At 48.4% G+C, this 18,976-nt stretch overlaps 1 protein-coding gene across 2 annotated transcripts in view; it reads left to right on the top strand.

Annotated features, from left to right (window-relative positions):
* RABEP1 (rabaptin, RAB GTPase binding effector protein 1) overlaps positions 1-18,976 on the top strand; it is a 919,122-nt gene that overhangs the window by 260,788 nt on the left and 639,358 nt on the right. For both annotated transcript variants that reach the window (XM_078679701.1, XM_078679700.1), the window contains exon 4: positions 11,321-11,481. In XM_078679701.1, the coding sequence (XP_078535827.1) occupies positions 11,321-11,481 (161 nt within the window). The remainder of the gene's footprint in view (positions 1-11,320; positions 11,482-18,976) is intronic.

The following is an 18,976-nucleotide window of genomic DNA, read 5'->3' as shown; positions in this document are numbered from 1 at the left end:
GTATGCTGTTCTGTTTATATGCAATAAAAGTTATAAGAAAAAAAAAAATCTTGAAGTGGCTCCCAAATGTCTCTGGGTCGACTCTGGGTGGGCATAAGGTCCCAGTAGTCTGACAGCTGCCCCTGGCTGAACGCCGAATCCCTGAGCCAGTCCTCTCTATGTTGCGTCTACCCAGCACATCACATATCTTTTGGCAAGCAGCAGAAGCATGGCAACTAGTTACCTGCTGTCCGCCGGTAGGCTCTTCCCATATCCCAGCAGTGCAACTAGGGGGGGGGGGGGATTGCTCTATTCGCATGCTAAGCATCTCCTCAATTGCCTCAAAGTTGGTTTCCCAGTATTGGTGGGTGTCAGGGCATGCCCAGGCAAGATGAAGAACGGTCACATCAGGAGATCTGCATTGTTCGCAGCTCGCATTCTCCTTCAGACCAATTTTGTAAAGCCATTCAGGGGACCTGTACAGCCTATTCAAATACCTAAAATGGATAAGGTGGACCTGATAATTAGGGGCGAATGCTCTTGTCTGCGCTCAGTAGTAAGTCCACTATTATGGCGTGATCAATACTCCCAGCGAAACCTCCCATTCCCGCCGGGCTCCCGGGGTACAAATGGGTACTGTGGGCTGCATGTCAGAGTAAAGACGTGTGATCAATCTACAGGGGTGGGGTCTCGCAGAAAGCGCTCTAGCATGTGAAATGTGGGTGGTGCAGCGGGAAAGGAGGCAAAACATGCGCACAATGCTGCTAGTAGTTGAAAATTTCATTTTTAGGTCTTGCAAAGACCTTTTGGAATCGCTTCACTTTGCGTCCTAAAAACGTGCACGCGTTGCATTACTTTCAATGGCAACGCATGCACGTTCGGTGATTCCCTTGCGGGAGCAAGCTTTGGTGCCATGTGTTAGTAATTATCACTCCTGACGCTGCTCGCTCCCGCAAGGGAAAATGCTTTCACTTTTACCGACAGTCCATTTCTGCAGTCGCCCTTCTTTCCTCTCTTTGTCTTCTCTCTCCTTTTATCCTGACACTTCCCTCATTCAGCCCTTTCCTTTGCTCCCTCATTCCCTGTTCTTCTTCCCTCTATGTTTACAGCTCTCCCTGCTATTTTCGTCTCCATCTCCCAGAAGAAGACGCTACCATTCGATGCAATATCGCTGTGTTGTCTTGACGAGTGGTCCAGGCCCTGCTAAAGGGAGGTTACTTGGGGGACATGTTTTCAGATGATCTGCCCTCCCCCGTCCGTTTCTCAGACTCTGGCTCGGTTTCTGCTCTGCTCTCACTCACGCCTCTGTCACGCACCCCTCTCCCGGAGCCACGGCAGCTGCAGCCCCGCTCTGCTGAGGCAGCTGAGACTGCAAAGCGATACAAAAGGGGATGATGGACGGAGCGTTTGAGGAAATGAAACACTCACCCCCAGTCAACTGATCTGGGTTTAATCCATCACCATTCTTTAGCTCACTCGGCCACCCCAGTTCAGACATGGCTATATGCAAATCAGTCTGACCCTGTGCCTCTTGGGAACAGTCCAGCCCGAACTGCCAAGCCATGTCTTCCCTGGACCGGAAACAAGCATCCTGGGACCGGTTTCGGATTCATAATCCTCATCAGCCAGGCTATCTTGAATCCAGTGGCCAAGTGAGCAAGGGACTCACGTCTGAGCATACCCTGCCACACTTAGGGCGAACAAAGCGATACAAAAGGGGATGATGGACGGAGCGTTTGAGCAAATCAAACACTCACCCCCAGTCAACTGATCTGGGTTTATTCCATCACCATTCTTTAGCTCACTCGGCCACCCCAGTTCAGACATGGCTATATGCAAATCAGTCTGACCCTGTGCCTCATGGGAACAGTCCAGCCCGAACTGCCAAGCCATGCCAAGCGCCAGGAAGCCGCTTGGCCACAGTGCGCTTAATTAAGTTTCTTTTTCATTTCATTTCATTTCATTTCATTTCATTTCATGTCTTCCCTGGACCGGAAACAAGCATCCTGAGACTGCACCCAGAGCTGGAGAGCACAGAGGACCGCAGGAGATCGGAGAGAGCCACGTAGGGACAGAGAGGTCCAGAGCGAGTGACGGGGTGGGTGGGGGGGCTCTGAGTCTCCGAGGCATGTGTTCATGGTGCATTTTACAAGACATGTCTTTGGGGTGCTTGTGTCCTGGGACTATCTTCAGGAAGCATGTTCCAAGAAAAAACTTTGGGATACGGGTGTCAGTGGCATGTGTCCTGAGGGCATGTTCCAAGACATGTTTCCAAGGTCTGGGTGTCCGGGGTATGTTTTTAGGGAACATGTTCGAAGACATGCCTTTGGGGCGCAAATGTCTGGGGCATGTCTTCAGGGTGCATGCTGTAAGAAAATTCTTTGGAGTGCACATATCTGGGGCATGTCTTCATGGTGCATTTCCTAAGACCTACTTATTTGGTCTGGGAGTTCGTTACATGTCACCAGCAGTAGCTACTCCTGTGTCATTTGAGCAGAAGGACAGCGGTAGCGGAAGTGACATCATGAACCCTTTTACCGCCTTCGTGACACCACCTGATTGATCCCTTGTGCCACCATTTCTCGCTTCCTATATGCTGCTGTTGGGCTAAGAAAGAGCAACAAGCATTGGCATAGCCAATAGGTCTCGCCTTTGGAACCTTATAAGTGTTTAACCATGCAACAGTTAATGTTGGTGCACCAAGGATATTGTGCTGCATAACTAAATACTTATAAGGTCCCAAAAGCTAGACCTATTGGCTATGCCAATGCTGGTTTCTAATGCAGTCAGCTCTTCCCCTTCCCGTACCCAATGAAGCCCAATGAAGTTCCCCTCTGGGAATGCATCGCTCATCTTGTGTAGTGGAAGTTTCCTCTGCTAAGCGCATGGACCTGCCTCTGGACCTGCCTCTGCAAAGAGGGGCAATGCGAGGTCCCGGGGCAGCGAAACAAAGGGGGCATATAGTACGTCCAGTTGCACCCTATGGCGCAACCCATGGCACGCCCACACAGTGCATCCCACAGTATTTACCTTGGCCCGCTTCTGGGGCTGTACCCTGTAGAGCGACATATGCAGCTGGTGCGGGGTTTCTTAATCGTGCTCAGACGCGGTATGCGCCATGAACTGCGTTGGGAACACCCAATGGAATCCAAACTGCACCTGAGCACAGCAATAACGAGGTCAAAATAGGGCATGCCTAGGCCACCCTGCCCAAAAGGTATGTGAGGGTTTCCCAGGAGACTCTGGGTTGTTTGCCAGCCCATGCCAATGAGATCATATTGGATCGCAGTCTTTGCCTAAAACTGCTGTTAGAAGGAGAATAGTGAAGAGCTGAAGAAATTTAGGTAGGACCACCATTTTTGCAATGGTGAGCCGGCCAGTCAGTGACACCAGCAGTCCCATCCACCCCTTTAAGCGGATGTCCAGCCAATCCATTAGTCAACCATAATTGGAGCGCTGCAATTAGCCAGTGTTACGACTCAGCCAAATATCTAAGTACCTCACCGGGCCATCCACCCATTGCAGCGGGAATTCCGAGTGAAATGTTGCTGTGGTCTCAGTCAGCGGGAAGATTACAGATCTTGCCCAGTTGATAAGTATTCCTGTAAGCCCACCAAATCTGAGGATCCAAGTTCTCACCTGGGTGTTTTATGTATAGTGTGACATCATCCGCATATAAAGAAAGGATCACCACTCGAGTATTAAACGTTAGTCCGTGGTGCTCTTGGTGTCTCAAGTGGGCCGCGAGTGCCTCCATGTCTAATGCGCAGAGAATGGGGTGACAGAGGGCACCCCTGACGCGCGCTGTGAGAAACTTGAAATGGGGGGATATAACACCGTTTACCCTGATCCGTGCAGAGGGCGGGAATATAGAAGGGTAATAGGTTTAATGAATTTAGAACTGAGCTTGATACAAGCAAGAAGCGCAGAGAGTTGCGGCCATTCAAGCGAATAAGACGCTTTGGTGGCGTCTAGGAAAATCACTGCTGCATGCAGTGCCGGGTCCCCTCCTGCATTCTGGCGAAGAGTAAGCGCAAATTATGCACGGTGGCTCTGCTGGGGACAAAGCCACACTGGTCCGGTCTTAGCACCAGTGGCATCTACGGCAAGAATCTCGATGCAATGAGCTTAGCCAGTATCTTATTGCCCAAGTTAATCATAGACAGCGGCCTATAAGAATCACATCTCTGGGGGTCTTTGTTCAGTTTCGAGATTGTGACAATGATTGTCTCTCGGAGTGAGGGAGCGTTCCCAGCGCCAGGGGCTCTTCGTAAATGTTTATGAAGTGTGGAGCTAGCAATGTTGCAAATTCCTTATAAATAGCTGCCAAAAGGCCATCTAGGCCTGGAGGTTTGTCACCCAGCGGAGCCTGGATTACTCTCACCACCTGTTCCTATGTGAGAGGCTCATCCAAGTAGGATGTATGTCCATCCTCCAGCCATAACAGTTGTATGGAGTCAAAGAAGTCCCCTAAAGCACGAGGGGGACTTCTCCTGTTGTGTACTGTATAAGGATGAATAAAAGGAGACCATTTTAGATTGAACCGCCGCCTGTCCCACAACAAGATCATTCTTAGATGTGCATAACTCCGATATATACCAGGGCTACCGAAGGAGGCCCCCCAGTGTCTTGCCCGCACAGTAGCCTTCTCCATATTTTTGGGCCCGAGTTTCCTTTCCGAGATAATGGTGTTCACATGTGACTGCCTCTTCCTAGACGCCTATTTTTCTCTGATTTGACGTAGTCCTCGTTATTGGTAATGAAGAAATCTAGTTCCAGGACCTGTATTTCTTTTTCAGGGCGCTTAAGGTCCCCTTGCAGCAAGCGCAACCTGCTTGGTGATGCATTCCCCCGTATGACAGTCTTGAACACTTCCTATAAGGTCGAGGGAGATTCGACCGTGCCCTCGTTAAGCGCAAAGTATTCGATAGTGTGCTTTTATTGGCCTCCCTGAACCCCTGTCTGTGGAGAGCTCCAGGTGGGAGCCTCCAGCTAAAATCTATGGTCTGGTACTCCAAAACGTCCAATGTGATCAACAGTGGGGAATAATCAGAGGGTCCGGAGCAGGTGAGCCGCCTCAGGAATCCAAGCCATTGTAAGAGGTCAGCTAGTAGCCAATTCTTGACCAGGTGGGCCCGGCCGAGGACACGCAGGTACCCTGTTTACTGTTTGTGTTCCTGGACCGCCAAATATCCACCAGGTGGTTATCAGCTATAAAAGAATGCATCTGCACTGTCATATTATGGTGAGTGCTGCGGGACTCGCCTGATCTGTCTTTGCTAGGAGTACTACTACGTTCTAGTCCCCTCCACATAAAACCGCACCCAGACCAAGAGTGTCCGCTAGTCTCCAGACTTTGCAAAGAATTCTGGCTCATCGGCATTTGGGCCGTATATTGAATTCAACCTGATGGGATGCCCCCCTAATGTGCCGGCTAGCATCACGTATCATCCCTGTTTGTCGCATATGACCATGTGTGTGCGCCAGTGCGGTCCCTTCCTAATGAGAATGGCCACCCCGCGTATAATTCAAATAGCACGCTGTATGCTTTTCGCCTATCCACCTAGCGCAGGCACTCACGCGTGTGTTCTGTTAGATGTAGTTCTTGCAGAAAGCATAAGTCCACCCCATGATGGTCTACATATACGGCTACCAATCTCGCTTTGCGCTGATCATTCAAACCACGGATATACCATGTAATACATTTCAATCTAGGCATCTCATTTGACCTAGCATCTGGTCGGTTAACATCATGTACTTCCCCTCTATCAGAGGAGCCTTCTGCGGGGCAATAAATGGCGCAGAGGCCGGCCGAAGGAAGGAAGGAAGGAATTTCACTTGCAAAGTCAAATGTCAAAACACCCCTAATAGAACCTACCCCCACCCTCTCCAGCCCCCAAATAGGCTGAATGACTTCCACTAGTGTCTCGAGATGACACCCAGGGACTTTAATCAAACAGAAAATGGGAATCGTCCTTAGGGGGGCTACAGCTATGTGCCCGGCACATCCTAGCTGAAGGTAGCCGATGGTAGGACAGGACTTGCGCACTTAAGAGGGTGCGCTTCACTACCAGTGAAGCGGCATCAACAACAATTAGCAAACATTCAAATGAATGGAGAGGGTAGTTGCAATCCTGCAGTTCAATTCTTATTGCCATAAAAGGCTTGGAACACGCAGCCATCTGCGGAGCAGTAGTGTTCTACATGTTCTGTCATTTTCACTAGTGCGGCCTGTCTCCTCCTAACTTTAATCCGATTGTGATGTCTGCTTGGCTGAACGAAGATCTTTCACGAATTTGGCTGCACTTTTTCGGTCAGTGAAATACGAGGTCCGTCTGGCGTGGAATATGCGCAGCTTCCCTGGGTACAGCAGAGTATTTTACGGTGAGTTTTTATAGGGATCGCTTGACCGCTAAAAACTTCTTCTGGCCGCCCGGAAAATCGGGGTCAAAGGATACAGTGTTCCCTTGGTACACAACATTTTTGCTGGTCCCTTGCCTTAGCACTGTGTCTGTTTCGATAATTTAACAGGCGTGCAATAATTGGTCTGGCAGGTGCAACCACGTTGGTCTAGGGCCCAGCGATATATGCGCTCTTTCAAGGATGCACACGGGTGATAGCGAGTCCAAAGAGAGCTCTCAGCATTATCTCTACGTAGTCTTACACTCGGGCCATTGCGCTAGACTCCGGCACTCCCAGGATCTGCAGGTTGTTGCGGCGGGACCTGGCTTCCAGGTCCTCAGTCTTATTTTTGATCCCCTCCAGCACTTTTTCCATACTTAGGAGTTTTTCTCTGAGTTGCTCCACTCTCTTCTTCCAGCGTGGAGGTATGTTGCTCGACGTGCCCAATACGTGCGTTGTGGCTCATCACCTTTTCCTTTAGGAGGTCAAACCTGTATGCTACAGAGTCAATTTTATTATCGATAGCTGTAAGGGACTGATTGAGATCCCTGAACATTTGGCGAATTTCCAGTTCAGGAGAAGTCACGCCGTCCGAATCGGTCTCCTGCTGGTTGTCTTAGATAGTTGTTGGACTTTTAGGAGGCCTCCATTGTTCTAAGATCAATTTTGATTGCTGGGCATCAGACTTCCACATTTCTTTGGCTTGCCTCTGTCTGCAGCAGGATCGAGTTCTTCCCTCTCCGCAGGCTCCAAGCTAGCGATAGCATCCCCGCCCAGCTTCATCCAGAGAGCCTCCCCTGGTCTTGCAAGTATCCTTCTAGCTCCCGGCCAGTCGTGAGGGATAAGGATTCCAGGGCCCTGCACGGCCCACTAGGCTTGGTCTTAAATTGCCCCTTGTTAATAGCGCATCCTGACACAGTCCAGGTGCTTCAAATTGGCTAGTGTGGCATCCATATAGGCCAGTGCATTTTAGTGCCTTTCCTGGTCTTGTTTCTGGGCGGCCGGCAAGACCCCCAGCCCGCACCACATCACTGTTCCTATAAATAGATGTTTATTTAGTTTTGAAGAGTGCATGCTATGGGCTTGAGAGCTTTGTAGTTCCGTGCTCCGTTCAGCCGCTCCTTGTTTTGTGAGCCCATCTGCCTCAGTCTTAACAGGAAGCTGACCTTTTTAGATGGCAGCTATCTCGTCACGCCGCGTCTCTAAGCCCCGGTCATCCCACACATAAGGAAGTTTGTGTGGCCTTGCTTCTCCCTCTGCCTCTGTGCTTTTTTCCCCAGCCGCTGCCCAACTCGCTGTTCCAGCGATTGAACATTGTCACCCTGCGTACGATGGCCACCCCGCAGTGCTCTCACCCTCTGCCGCTGTCCTCGGCAGTCGCAGATCAGCACAAGCAGGTATCTCCCCCAGGGCCCTCTGAAGTCTTCTGACGTCAGCAGGGCCTACTTCTCTACCATCCAGATCGGGACATTCACAGAGGGAATTTTCACCTTCAGGCCGCAGCCCAGCGGCCCAGGCACAGCCCTATGTTTCTCCAGAGGAGGAGGCCGTTCAGCAGGTTTCTTGCAAGGCTGATGTGGACCCCCTTCCTCGCCATCCTTTGTGCAAGGTGTTAGGCCGGGTATCAGGTCCGACCAGGCCGCTGCTCCTCTCCGTGGGCACCCAGTTTAGCTCCGTCTGCAGGCCTTCCGGACATTGTGTTCTCCGCAAGCAGCTACATTTGGGTTACAGTGCGTGTCTGGGTACTCCCTGGTCAACGGTTGTGAGTTGATGCCTGCCCTTAATGCCGGATATTTGACAGATTTGCTGTCCCACCAGCGGAGTCTCACCAGAGCGTGGCCATATTGCTGCATGGCTCACTAATGCTAAGAAGGCAGTTTGATGGATCTGCGTGTGTAGGTAGTGGAGATGGTGGTTGAGGGTGATTTGGTGAGCTGTGTTGTTTTTGCAGAGTAGCCTTGTTGTGCAATAGACATGGAGATGCAAAGTTGCAAAGAGTGGCATGTTGCTTATTTTGTTTGCGTCTGTTTAGGGTGGAAGGTGTACGAGGTACAGGTGGTGGTGCAGCATGTGGGTCATGTTGCAAGGTTCTAAATTGTTCAATTAATGTGAGGCGGTTTAAAAAGTTGCTGTATATTTCTTAGGTGTGTGTGAAGAGAGAAAGCGTGGCATTTGAGTTGGTTAATTGTGTCCATTATTTGTGTAGTCAGGAAGGTGGGAGTGGGTGTATGTTTCTGGTTTATGGTGGAAAGTATTATGAGGTGCTGTGTGTGAGATATTTTGTTATGCTGGTGTGTGTGTGTTTTTTATGTTTTGTTTTGAGGAGTAGTGAAAGGAGGTGATGTATTTGTTTTCTGAGAAGAATGTGTATGTAAAGTATTGTTGGTGAGTGGAAGCTGCAAGGAAAAGGGGGTGGTGAGGTTTTTTGGTAAGAGTGTTTGTGGTGTGTGAGAGGGGGATGAACAAGAGTTAAGAGTATTTGTGTTTGATTTGATTTCTAAAAGAGGTACTATGTGGTGCATTGAAGTGTATTTGATGTGTGGTTGTAGTAAAACGGAGAGGAGGGTGTTGGTGGATGAAAAGATGGAAGGCTGAGCATAGGTTTGTTGGTGACAGAAAGGTGTCTGTTAGGAGTAATTAGAGCAGGTTGTGTGTGTCTAGGTGGGATATAGTTCATTATGATATGGATTTGGGTTTTTGCGATGAGTGGATTGGTAATTGGTATAGGATATAGTGGTGTTGTGTGCGTAAGTGAAGGTGCAAATGTGAGTTGAGATATAAGGGTGTAACGGTGTGGTGTGTGTGGTTTTGTAGTGGCTGCTGAGACATTAAAATGTGTGTAGAGTTAGTTTGTAGTAAATGAGTAGAGTACATATGAAGTGAGTGTGTTACTGATTGTGGATGTGGATGGGTGCTGCTTAGGAGAAAATGGGCAGAATCTCTGGCCCTATGCCCGACCAAGCCCAAACAGGCAGCTGCCCTTGTCCTCGCCACCCTTAACCTCGATGCCCGGGCTGAAAAGCCCTGAACACTGACCTTAAATAGCGCTAGTGATCAGGCGACCCCTGTGGCAATTGGGAACCTTAGCCCTAACCAATCACAACAATAGCCCTAATCCCTAGGCGAAATACGAGACCAGGCCCTTGCAGCCAAACACCGCTCTAGTCCTAGCAGCCAGTCAGAAACCAAACCCTAAGCCCTATGTCTAATAGAAATCCCAGTCCCAGAAACCAAAAAAAAAAACTAAACCTTGTATGCTAGCATCTGGTGGTGGTAATGCCCTGTTCCATTGCCCACCAGACTCCATAGTTGCATCCCTGAAGAGCATACTACAGCATGTCTCTTCCATAGGAAATATGATCACATCATGATCACATCACCTGCATCTTGATGGAACTCTTATTAGCTCTCCTTTCCTGCCTACTTCATTTTCAAAACTAGTTGCATCATTTACAACCCCATCATTGCAGCAGCCTCATTTATCTTGCAGGTAAGTTCACCTTCTCTGATGGTCTTGCTACAACCGGAGCCAGGCCACCATCTGACTAAAGTCAAAGAAGTGCACAAAAAACAAGGCAGCATGCCTTTTCTATTTATTCACACAGGATCTGGAACAACATGAATGTATCCATAAGTACCACCTTAATGCTGCTCTAATCTAGGAAAGAGTTGAAGAGACACCTCTTTAAAGAACTCTACATCATAATGTGGAAACAGTGCATTAACAAGCTACCTCTCCTATCACTAGTTGACTGTAAGCGTTCTGCTGCCTTTTTCGTACAAATACTACATTCTTATATACATACATACAGACAGACCGTTGGAACGCCAAAAAATTTATTTAGATCCCAAAGGTGAATAATCTATTCATACAGGAAAGAAAGAAATAATGGCACAAAGTTTTGCTAAGCATTCATAAAGGAGTGGCCTGATAAAGAGCTTTAGTCTAAAGGCCTTGGGTATGTGGGGAGGATAGCCAGTGATAATCTCATCTATATATTTAGTGAAGACCATGGCGTTCAACTGTTCTGCGCTCCGGTTGCGTCCCTAAGCTGATGATCGCAGACTGGGCTGCATCAGTAGTGCTTACAGTGCACCCTTTGTAAGGGGGAAGTAGGAGCCACCAGACCAACCCACTACCAGCAGTAGTAATTGGCCATGTCTCTGACAAGGTAGTCCATCGTTTCCACTCGGGAAAGACTGAAGAAGTGGCAAAAAGATAGTAACTTAAAAAAGAATGATCAAAGAATGACGGAAAAGGCCCAGGTGATCGGAAAATATACAGGGAACCAAGCAATATTCAAAGAATTTATCTTTTTGTAAGCCAGGTTGCAGAACTAACGTGATTAGTGGGCTGGCTATAGCCTCAGATCATTTGTTAAAATACCCAGGCTGCAGCTGCCATTAAAGGGCTGAATGCCTCATTTCATCCTACTGCTACATAATTGATTCAGAGGATGTAAATCCGTGAATTGGCCAGTGCAGAGAGTGAAGGTTACCCATCCCAATCCAGTTGCCCAGTAGTGTCTCAGAGGTCAATATGATTTTGCCAGCTCCACCCCGTCGGGCCACGGCCCCCTTTGGATTGACATGCAACTCTTTTTGTATTTTCCAAACTCCAGAGTTAAATACATCATCTGACAGCAGAACTAAATACGAACCCACTCGTAGGTTGGAGTTTAACAGGCCCATGTGAGGCGAATGTACTATTGTTTATGTTGTTTTAACACGGCTGTGACAGTATTTTAAATGCGTATAATGTTTTCTTATTCATCTCCCTGTTTTGCAAGTGTTATTTTTCATCATTTGTCATATTTTTGTTAGGTGATCAGGAAACAGAAAATTTTAATTTGCATGGACCCTGTGGTTGGTGTTAATGGTGCGTAACTTACATAATTATATGGTCATACCACTTAACAAGTGCATGTGTGTTGTACAGATACAGTCCGGGAATATGAAATACAGTATCATCACAGACTTGAGCAGGAACGAAGTCAATGGGGACAGTATCGGGAGAAAGTGGAGAGAGAAGTAGCAGAATTGAGACGAAGGCTGTCTGAAGGCCAGCAAGAAGAAAATCTTGAAAATGAAATGAAAAAGGTACACAAGATAGTTGACTCCTTATTTGATTTATAATTCCGCAATCCTGTTCCTTCATTTCAAAGTTAAACAGTTTTTCTTTTCTTTAAAACAAAAAGTGATTGCAAACATTTTTAACATACTTTATTAAGATTTATATATATATATATATATATATATATATATATATATATATATATATATATATATATATATATATATATATATATATATATATATATTATACACACTAGCTCACTAACTGGCTTTTCAAGAAGCCTATCCATAACTCCTTTCTTAGGTGATTTCTGAGCTTTCCTTTTTACCATCATCAGCGCCTTGATGCCTACAGGTTTAGTTGCGCTATCTATAAATTTCATTTAATAATAACTAGAACGGCTGAATTTCTCTGGTTTTGTTCGAGTGAAACATCAGCCTGACTATAACTCGTGCCACCACAATGAACTGCTTAAGACCTCACATATTACATCACTCATTACATGGACAGTGATATCACTTATGACATCATCCAGTGACTGTGAGTGTTTTTAAACAGTTTGAGTGTTAAATATATATGCCAAGGTGTATTGGTGACTCAGTGGGTGTATGAGTGCCTGTATGGATGCTTCAGTGGTTGCGTGACTGACTGTATAAATGTGTGATTAGGTGTCTCAGTGAATGTATGGGTGAGTGACCAGGTTGTGTGAATGTCTGTATCAGTCTGTCAGTTAGTGTCTAAGTAGCTGTATGGGTTGGTGAGTGAGTATGTGAGTGGCTGTGTGGGTTCTTGATTGGTTGTCTGAGTAACTGTATGGGTATATGAGTGTCTGTGTGGGTGGGTCAGGGGGTTTGTGACTGCCTGCATGGATGAGTGAGTGGATGAGTCAGTGGCTGTGTAGGTGGGTGAATTTGTCTGTGAGGGGCTGTATGGGTGACTGAGTGTGTGTATGGCTGTGTGGGTGAATGAATGGATAGGTCAGTGGTATAGGGGTGAGTAACTGCATATGTGAAAGACAGTATAGGTAAGTTTTGGAGTATATGAGTGACTGTGAAAGTGGCTGTATGGATGAGCATGTGCTTTTGTCAGTGACTGTATAACTGAGTGAGCATGTGTTAGTATCTGTATGAATAATTGAGTGGGTGTGTGTATAATGGTATAGGTAAGTTAGTGGCTGGGTCATTGGGTGAGTGAGTAACTCTATGGGTAATTGAAAGTATTTGAGTGGATGTATCGGTGTATGAGTGGATAGATCAGGGACTGTATTGGTGAGTGGGTTGGTATATGAGAGGCTGTATGGGTGGCTGAGTGGATGTATGTGTAGACCTATGAATTAGTGAGTGGGTGTGTAAGTACTGGTATGGGTGAATCAATGGTTTTGAGAATGGTAGTGTGGAAGCTCGAGTGGGTGTATGAAAGGTTATATTGGGGTATGAGTGGGTGCATCAGATACTCTGTGGATGAGGCCATCAGTGATGTCATTTGAGATATCATCAGTGATGTCACTGACTATGTCATGAGTGATGTAATATGTGAGGTCATAAGCAGTGCATTGTTGGGGCACACACTCACCAACTATAACGGCTGAATTTCTCTGGCTTTGTGCAAGTGAAACATCAGTCTAACTATAACATTTCTGTAACCTTTGTTTTTTTCTGTGAATTTCTAAGGTGTTTTTAATTCCATTTCCTAACTGTAACGTTCCTGTAACCTATGTTTTCTTCATGCATTTCTAAGGTTTTTTAAATGCTAATGCCTAACTATATCATCCTTGTGACCTTGGTTTTTTTTCAGTGAATTTCTACGTTTTTTAACTTGCAGTGACGTTTGCAGAGTGGTGGAGAAAGGGGGCTGGACCTCCGACCAGATTTCACAAATCCCACTGTGTAGGACTTACAAGTGGGATTTACTCCTGAGGGACCCCAAGGTCCCTCAGGAGTAAAGTGGACTTCATGCCCCAACGAGTAGTGTACCACAAGTCTCGTTTGCACAGTGTCGGCGAAAGGAGGCGTGGCCTCCAAAGATCTCTTAGCAATCATGCTGTGTGGGACCTATTTGAGCTAACATGAGGGGTAGTTGACCCCCAAGGACGTCATTGGGGGCCAACTACCCCTCCTGTTACCTCCAGTAAGTCCTACCCAGCAGGATTGCTGAGATCTGTAAGAGGCCACGCCCCCTTTCTTCAACACTCTGCAAACGCACCTCCTGGCACACTTCTAGGTGGTGGTTGAAGTCCCCTTGGTTTCTTAGGGTCCCTGGGTGCCACCAAACCTTCCTGTTAGCTCCAATAAAACCCACACAGCTGGATTGCTGAGAGGTCGTCAGAGGCCACTCCCCTTTTTTCCACCACCACACTGAACGTGCCTCCTGGCGCACTCCTAGTTGGGGGAAGAAGTCCACTTTTGTACTGAGGCCTTCAGGAAGCAAGGGGAACTCATCCCTCCACCAGCAGTGCACAGAGAGGCGTGTTTGCAGAGGGGTGGAGAAAGGGGATGTGGCCTCTGACCACCTCTCAGCAATCCCACTGTGTGGGGATTACTAGAGGTAATAGGAGGCCTTGTTGGCCCCTAAGGACCCTCAGCAATGAAGGGGACTTCATCCCCCAACTAGCAGCATGCCAGAAGGTGTGTTTGCAGAGTGGTGCTGAAAGGGGTGAGGCCTCAAGCGAGTTGCCAGCTGTTTTCTTCTTCTATTTTTTTAGGAAGGGGTCCTCTTGGCCCCCTTCCCTGGGCTGATTTGGGCCTGCCCCGTTTTCAAATGGTCTTGAAGAAAGGGAGGGGGGCTGCGGGTCTCCCTCCCATGCCGATTTCAGCCCCGGGGACCTCATCTCTGGGGCCCAGCCTTTCTTATTTTTATTATTATACTTTTTTTTAAGGAAGGGTGGCCCCCCTACTCTGGGCTGATTTCTGCCCTGGGGCACTGCCTGTAGTGAGTGCTTGGACCCTACCAGGGCACCCACATTTAAAACGTGGGGACTACTGGGGGAGCCTCAAGGCACCCGTGGTCCCTGCCTGCTCCCCGCCTCCTGCAGGAGCTGCCATTGTTTTGAGACCCAGGGCTCTACTAACATGCCCCTCCCTGGATCTCAAAGCAATGTGTCTGTTTCTCTGCTCCCTTCATAGCGGGCAGGGAAACAGACATTCTCTGCTTTCCGGAAGCAAGAGCATTTTTGCTCTTGCTTGCTGAAAGCAGAGTGTTAGCTATGTCTTGGCATGACACAGCTGGAACCGGCGGGGGGTGGTGGTCCCCAGGACCATGTACCGATCCAGGAAGGAGGGGTGCACGTGCCCCCCTTCTTCCTTGAATAGGGGCCTACCCCGGGAAGGTGGCAGTCCTCGAGTCTGAGAACAACCTGAGCGTGGGGCCATGTGGCCCCCTCCCATTTCTTTAATTTGGCCCCGGGGAGGTGGTGGGTCCAGGGCCGCGGTGGGTCCATTAGGCCCTGCCCACATGGGAATGTTAAAGCCACGGATAGGTGGTTGTCCCCGGGGCAAGGGAGGGGGGCCTTTAGGGCCCACCATTACATTAGCCATGGGGAGGTGGTGGTCCCTGGGGCTTGGGGGAGGCGATAGGGCCTCCCTGCGCTTTTTTAATAGTAAGCCCTCGGGAGGTGGCGTTCCCCGGGCTTGCGTGGGGCAGAGCAGGACCCCACACCTCTTTCATTATATTTGCCCCGTGGAGGTGGCGGTCCCCAGGGTACCGGGGGGGTGTCCCATAGACTCCTACCGCATTACCACGTAAACTGCCCCGAGTCCTAGCCCACTCGGGGGCCTTAATTTAACTAAGTGCGGTAGACCGTGATTCAAATAAAAAAATTTTTAATGGTGGTAGTCGCTGATCTTACATGACTCCTGCCAAATTTTCTTTTTTCTTATTTTATGTTGCAGATCCCCCACGGTCTCAGTTGTATATCTGAGAAATCTTTCAATTTCTCAGCAACTACTGAACGGATTTACACCATTTAACAACAAGCATTTACAATGCAATGGTCTCGGCATTATTAAAGGTAGAGCTATTGGCATTGCTCATGACATTTTTTTTACACACACACAGACAGAGCCACGTACGCACACACACAGACAGAGCCACGTACGCACACACAGACAGAGCCACGCAAAATAAATGGTATTGTCATTTACAATGGCAATAGGTGAGCATTAGAGAGTATTCGCGGACACAGAGCCACACACACACACACACACACACGCACGCACGCACACACGCACACACAGCCACGCACACACAGCCACGCACACACACACAGCCACACACACAGACAGAGCCACACAGACAGAGCCACGCACACCCACACACACACAGCCACACACACAGCCACACACACAGCCACACACACAGCCACACACAGCCACACACAGCCACACACACAGCCACACACACAGACACACACAGCCACACACACAGCCACACACACAGCCACGTACACACACACACACAGACAGAGCCACGTACACACACAGACAGAGCCACGTACACACACAGACAGAGCCACGTACACACACAGACAGAGCCACGTACACACACAGACAGAGCCACGTACGCACACACACAGACAGAGCCACGTACGCACACACACAGACAGAGCCACGTACACACACACACAGACAGAGCCACGTACGCACACACACAGACAGCCATGTACGCACACACACTAAATATGAGGTGGTGCTTAGTGATGTTGCGGTGGTGTTGAGTGATGCTATTGTAGTGCATAGTGAGGCTGTGGTGGTAGTGAGGCATGGTGAGGTGGTGGTGTTGTGGTTGGCGCTGAGTTCTGTTTAACTGGTGTTTTGAGGAGATGCTTGCTTGATTCTGGAGGTGATGTTGCGCTGAGCTTCACTGTTTTTCAGACAGGGGATGACATCCGTCATAATTCAGATGACATGAGTTTATGATTCATTTATACTTATAATTATATGCTAAACCATATGTACTCCAACAACTAGCATGACCTGTTGGGGCTTACCCTTTGCCTAATACAGTCTATTTGACTTTCCCTCTTACAAGATATTTACCTATATAAATGTCATGAGCCACGAGTACATGACACGGATTGCTTTCAGTGTACGTGCACCTCTCAACTCACTGGAGGGTGCTACATGGGCAGAAATATGTTGATTTACACGTATCATACAGGCCAGTGCTGGGAGGGGCCCCGTGATAAAGCATGCCACCTGACAAATGGGTGAGGGACTTCCATCCACAGTATAGGAGTACCTATGGCTCCTAACTCATACAAAATATTACTCTTGACAAACAGCAACTTTCAGTGCATATCTATGCGTTGGGAGGACGTATACCCATTGCCTTTCTCTCCCCACTCTCTTTTGTGATCATACTTTCAATATTACCATCAACTACTTTTTAGGTTTGACTTATAACGGTGCTTACGCCATTTATGGCAAAACTACTGAGATATATATACACACACACATCTAAACAGAATGGGAGAAAAAGGTGAACCCCCTTTCTGTCAGTGGTTACTCATTCTAGAATATCGAACAGCATATAAAAGAGCAGACAGATGGATCAGCTCCCTCGTCCGTCACGGTCTATTGCAAAACGTTCAGGGCCAGCCAGCAGGATTTGATATCTGACTTGTGAACCACAGTCAGTGACTCCATTGTGCCTGTTAACTTGGGACTCCAAGAGGCACAGGCATCACTGTACATGTTTCTGTGCTGCTCGCACTTTGTTTTAAATACCTTAACTGTGCTGCAACCTAAGTTTGCTGCAGTTGAAATCAAGTCAAGTAAGAAGGAGCACTAGAAGGATCACTAGATATTTTATTATTTCTCCCATTGGAGCTCTCCAGACATTGTTATACTATCTGTGCATGCTCTATTGCGCGGTGTCTCCTGGTGAAGGCTCCTTTAACTATCTCCTAAAGCATACTCTATTGAGCAACCATTCCTATCCATATAACCTCTTGGGCTGGAAAAAGCGAGTAGTTATTAGGCCAGAAGGTGTCGCACAAGCACAAAAAGCTTCAAAATGTTAGAGAATTTTAGCAGGGGGTAATGCTTACGGAGGCATTACTAGTTATACAAATCATCAGATCCCAAAACGTGATTTAATAGATGTATTTAGCTCTGGGTGATAGTGCAGGTCCATTTGGTCTAAAGAATATGATGACAACACTTGTACAATCACAACGGCACTAACCACCATACAAACATCGCATTGCTTTCCCAAAAATCTTACTATGATACATTTCTTAATACCTACAAACAGCAACCTATGCTTCAACATCCAAATCTGTAAATGGCTGCAAAACACGCCCTCACAAGGTGAGTGCCAAGTAAACCACGTCCTCCGTTTCACAAAACACACTGTACAATGACCTACACAGCCGCTCAACTAAGGGAGTCATGCCGACGTGATGCCCACCAATAGCAACATCGACAAAGAAAACACCTCTTCGACAAAATCTACATAATGCGAGGGCGTTATCCCACTGAGCTTTCCAGCTAGCTGTTCTTTCTGCCTACGAGTGACGGGCTGGGCTACCAACAGAGCCCGCACCCCCGTCAGACCCCCAATCACTGCATGTGCGGACTTGCCATATCTCTGCCTCCTGATAACACACGACCAGATGAGCCGGGGTCCTGCGTGCGCCACAGCCTCGGATTTACCTCGGCCAACGACACATCACGGGCAGTGTGTTTTTTTTTTATTTTATTTTTTTACGTTATACAGTTGATTCAGTGCCCGGCGCGCTGCAAATGTGTGGTCAGTAGTGTGCATACAGCTCTCTTTAAGGACCTGGTCAGCCTGGTGGGCGGCTCCTCCCTTCGTGAGGGAAATCAGTACAGCCCAAACAACAACTTCAAGGTGGCTGCCGCCGAGGAGCCGCGGGTGGCCGACGAGGCGAGTTGCCCACAATCACAGACCGTGGGACAGACGCCGAGACCCAGCTGGGAGAGGGCTGCTTGCCGTGCTTAGAGCCTGCTGAGCTTGCACTCTTTCGGGTGCTCCCCCTCCGGCCACACTGCAATTGCCAAAGCGGGGCGCTGCCGCAAAATAATGCACCATGTCAGGATGTTCTTCAGCCCAAAGCGGGGTGCTATCGCTGATGTATGCACCAACTATTGAAATGCCCCTTCGGTAGGGTTCACCCCAACTGTGCCTGTTTCACGTGTCCTTACCTGGGACACTATCCAATGTCATGTCCCTGGCGTGTGGCTGCAATTAACGTCTTGGTTCCTATGCTCACGGCAAGCCTTGCTCTGCGTGCGTGCACCTATAAGCTGCTTCCTTTTTCCAAACGCTTCAGTCGCAGAGTCCCTTCGACATGCGGCTAGCTCTCGCTGCCCGGTCCGCCTTTGATCCGCTTAGCGATCGGCCTGGGCAGGTGTTGCGTGCGAGACAGGCTTGGGGGCCCCACCGTGCCGGGTAACATGGACCCGCCACACCTAAGCTCGCTGCCTCCGTGGGATGCCAGTTTACCCCGGTACGGTGCTCGCTTGCCCCCAAACTCACTGGACAGTGTTTCAACGG

This window comes from Lissotriton helveticus, chromosome 3_1, assembly GCF_964261635.1.
Source record: "Lissotriton helveticus chromosome 3_1, aLisHel1.1, whole genome shotgun sequence".
Lineage (NCBI taxonomy): Eukaryota > Metazoa > Chordata > Amphibia > Caudata > Salamandridae > Lissotriton > Lissotriton helveticus.
Note: the sequence above shows the minus strand (reverse complement) of the source record. Positions and strands in the feature narration are given on the sequence as shown.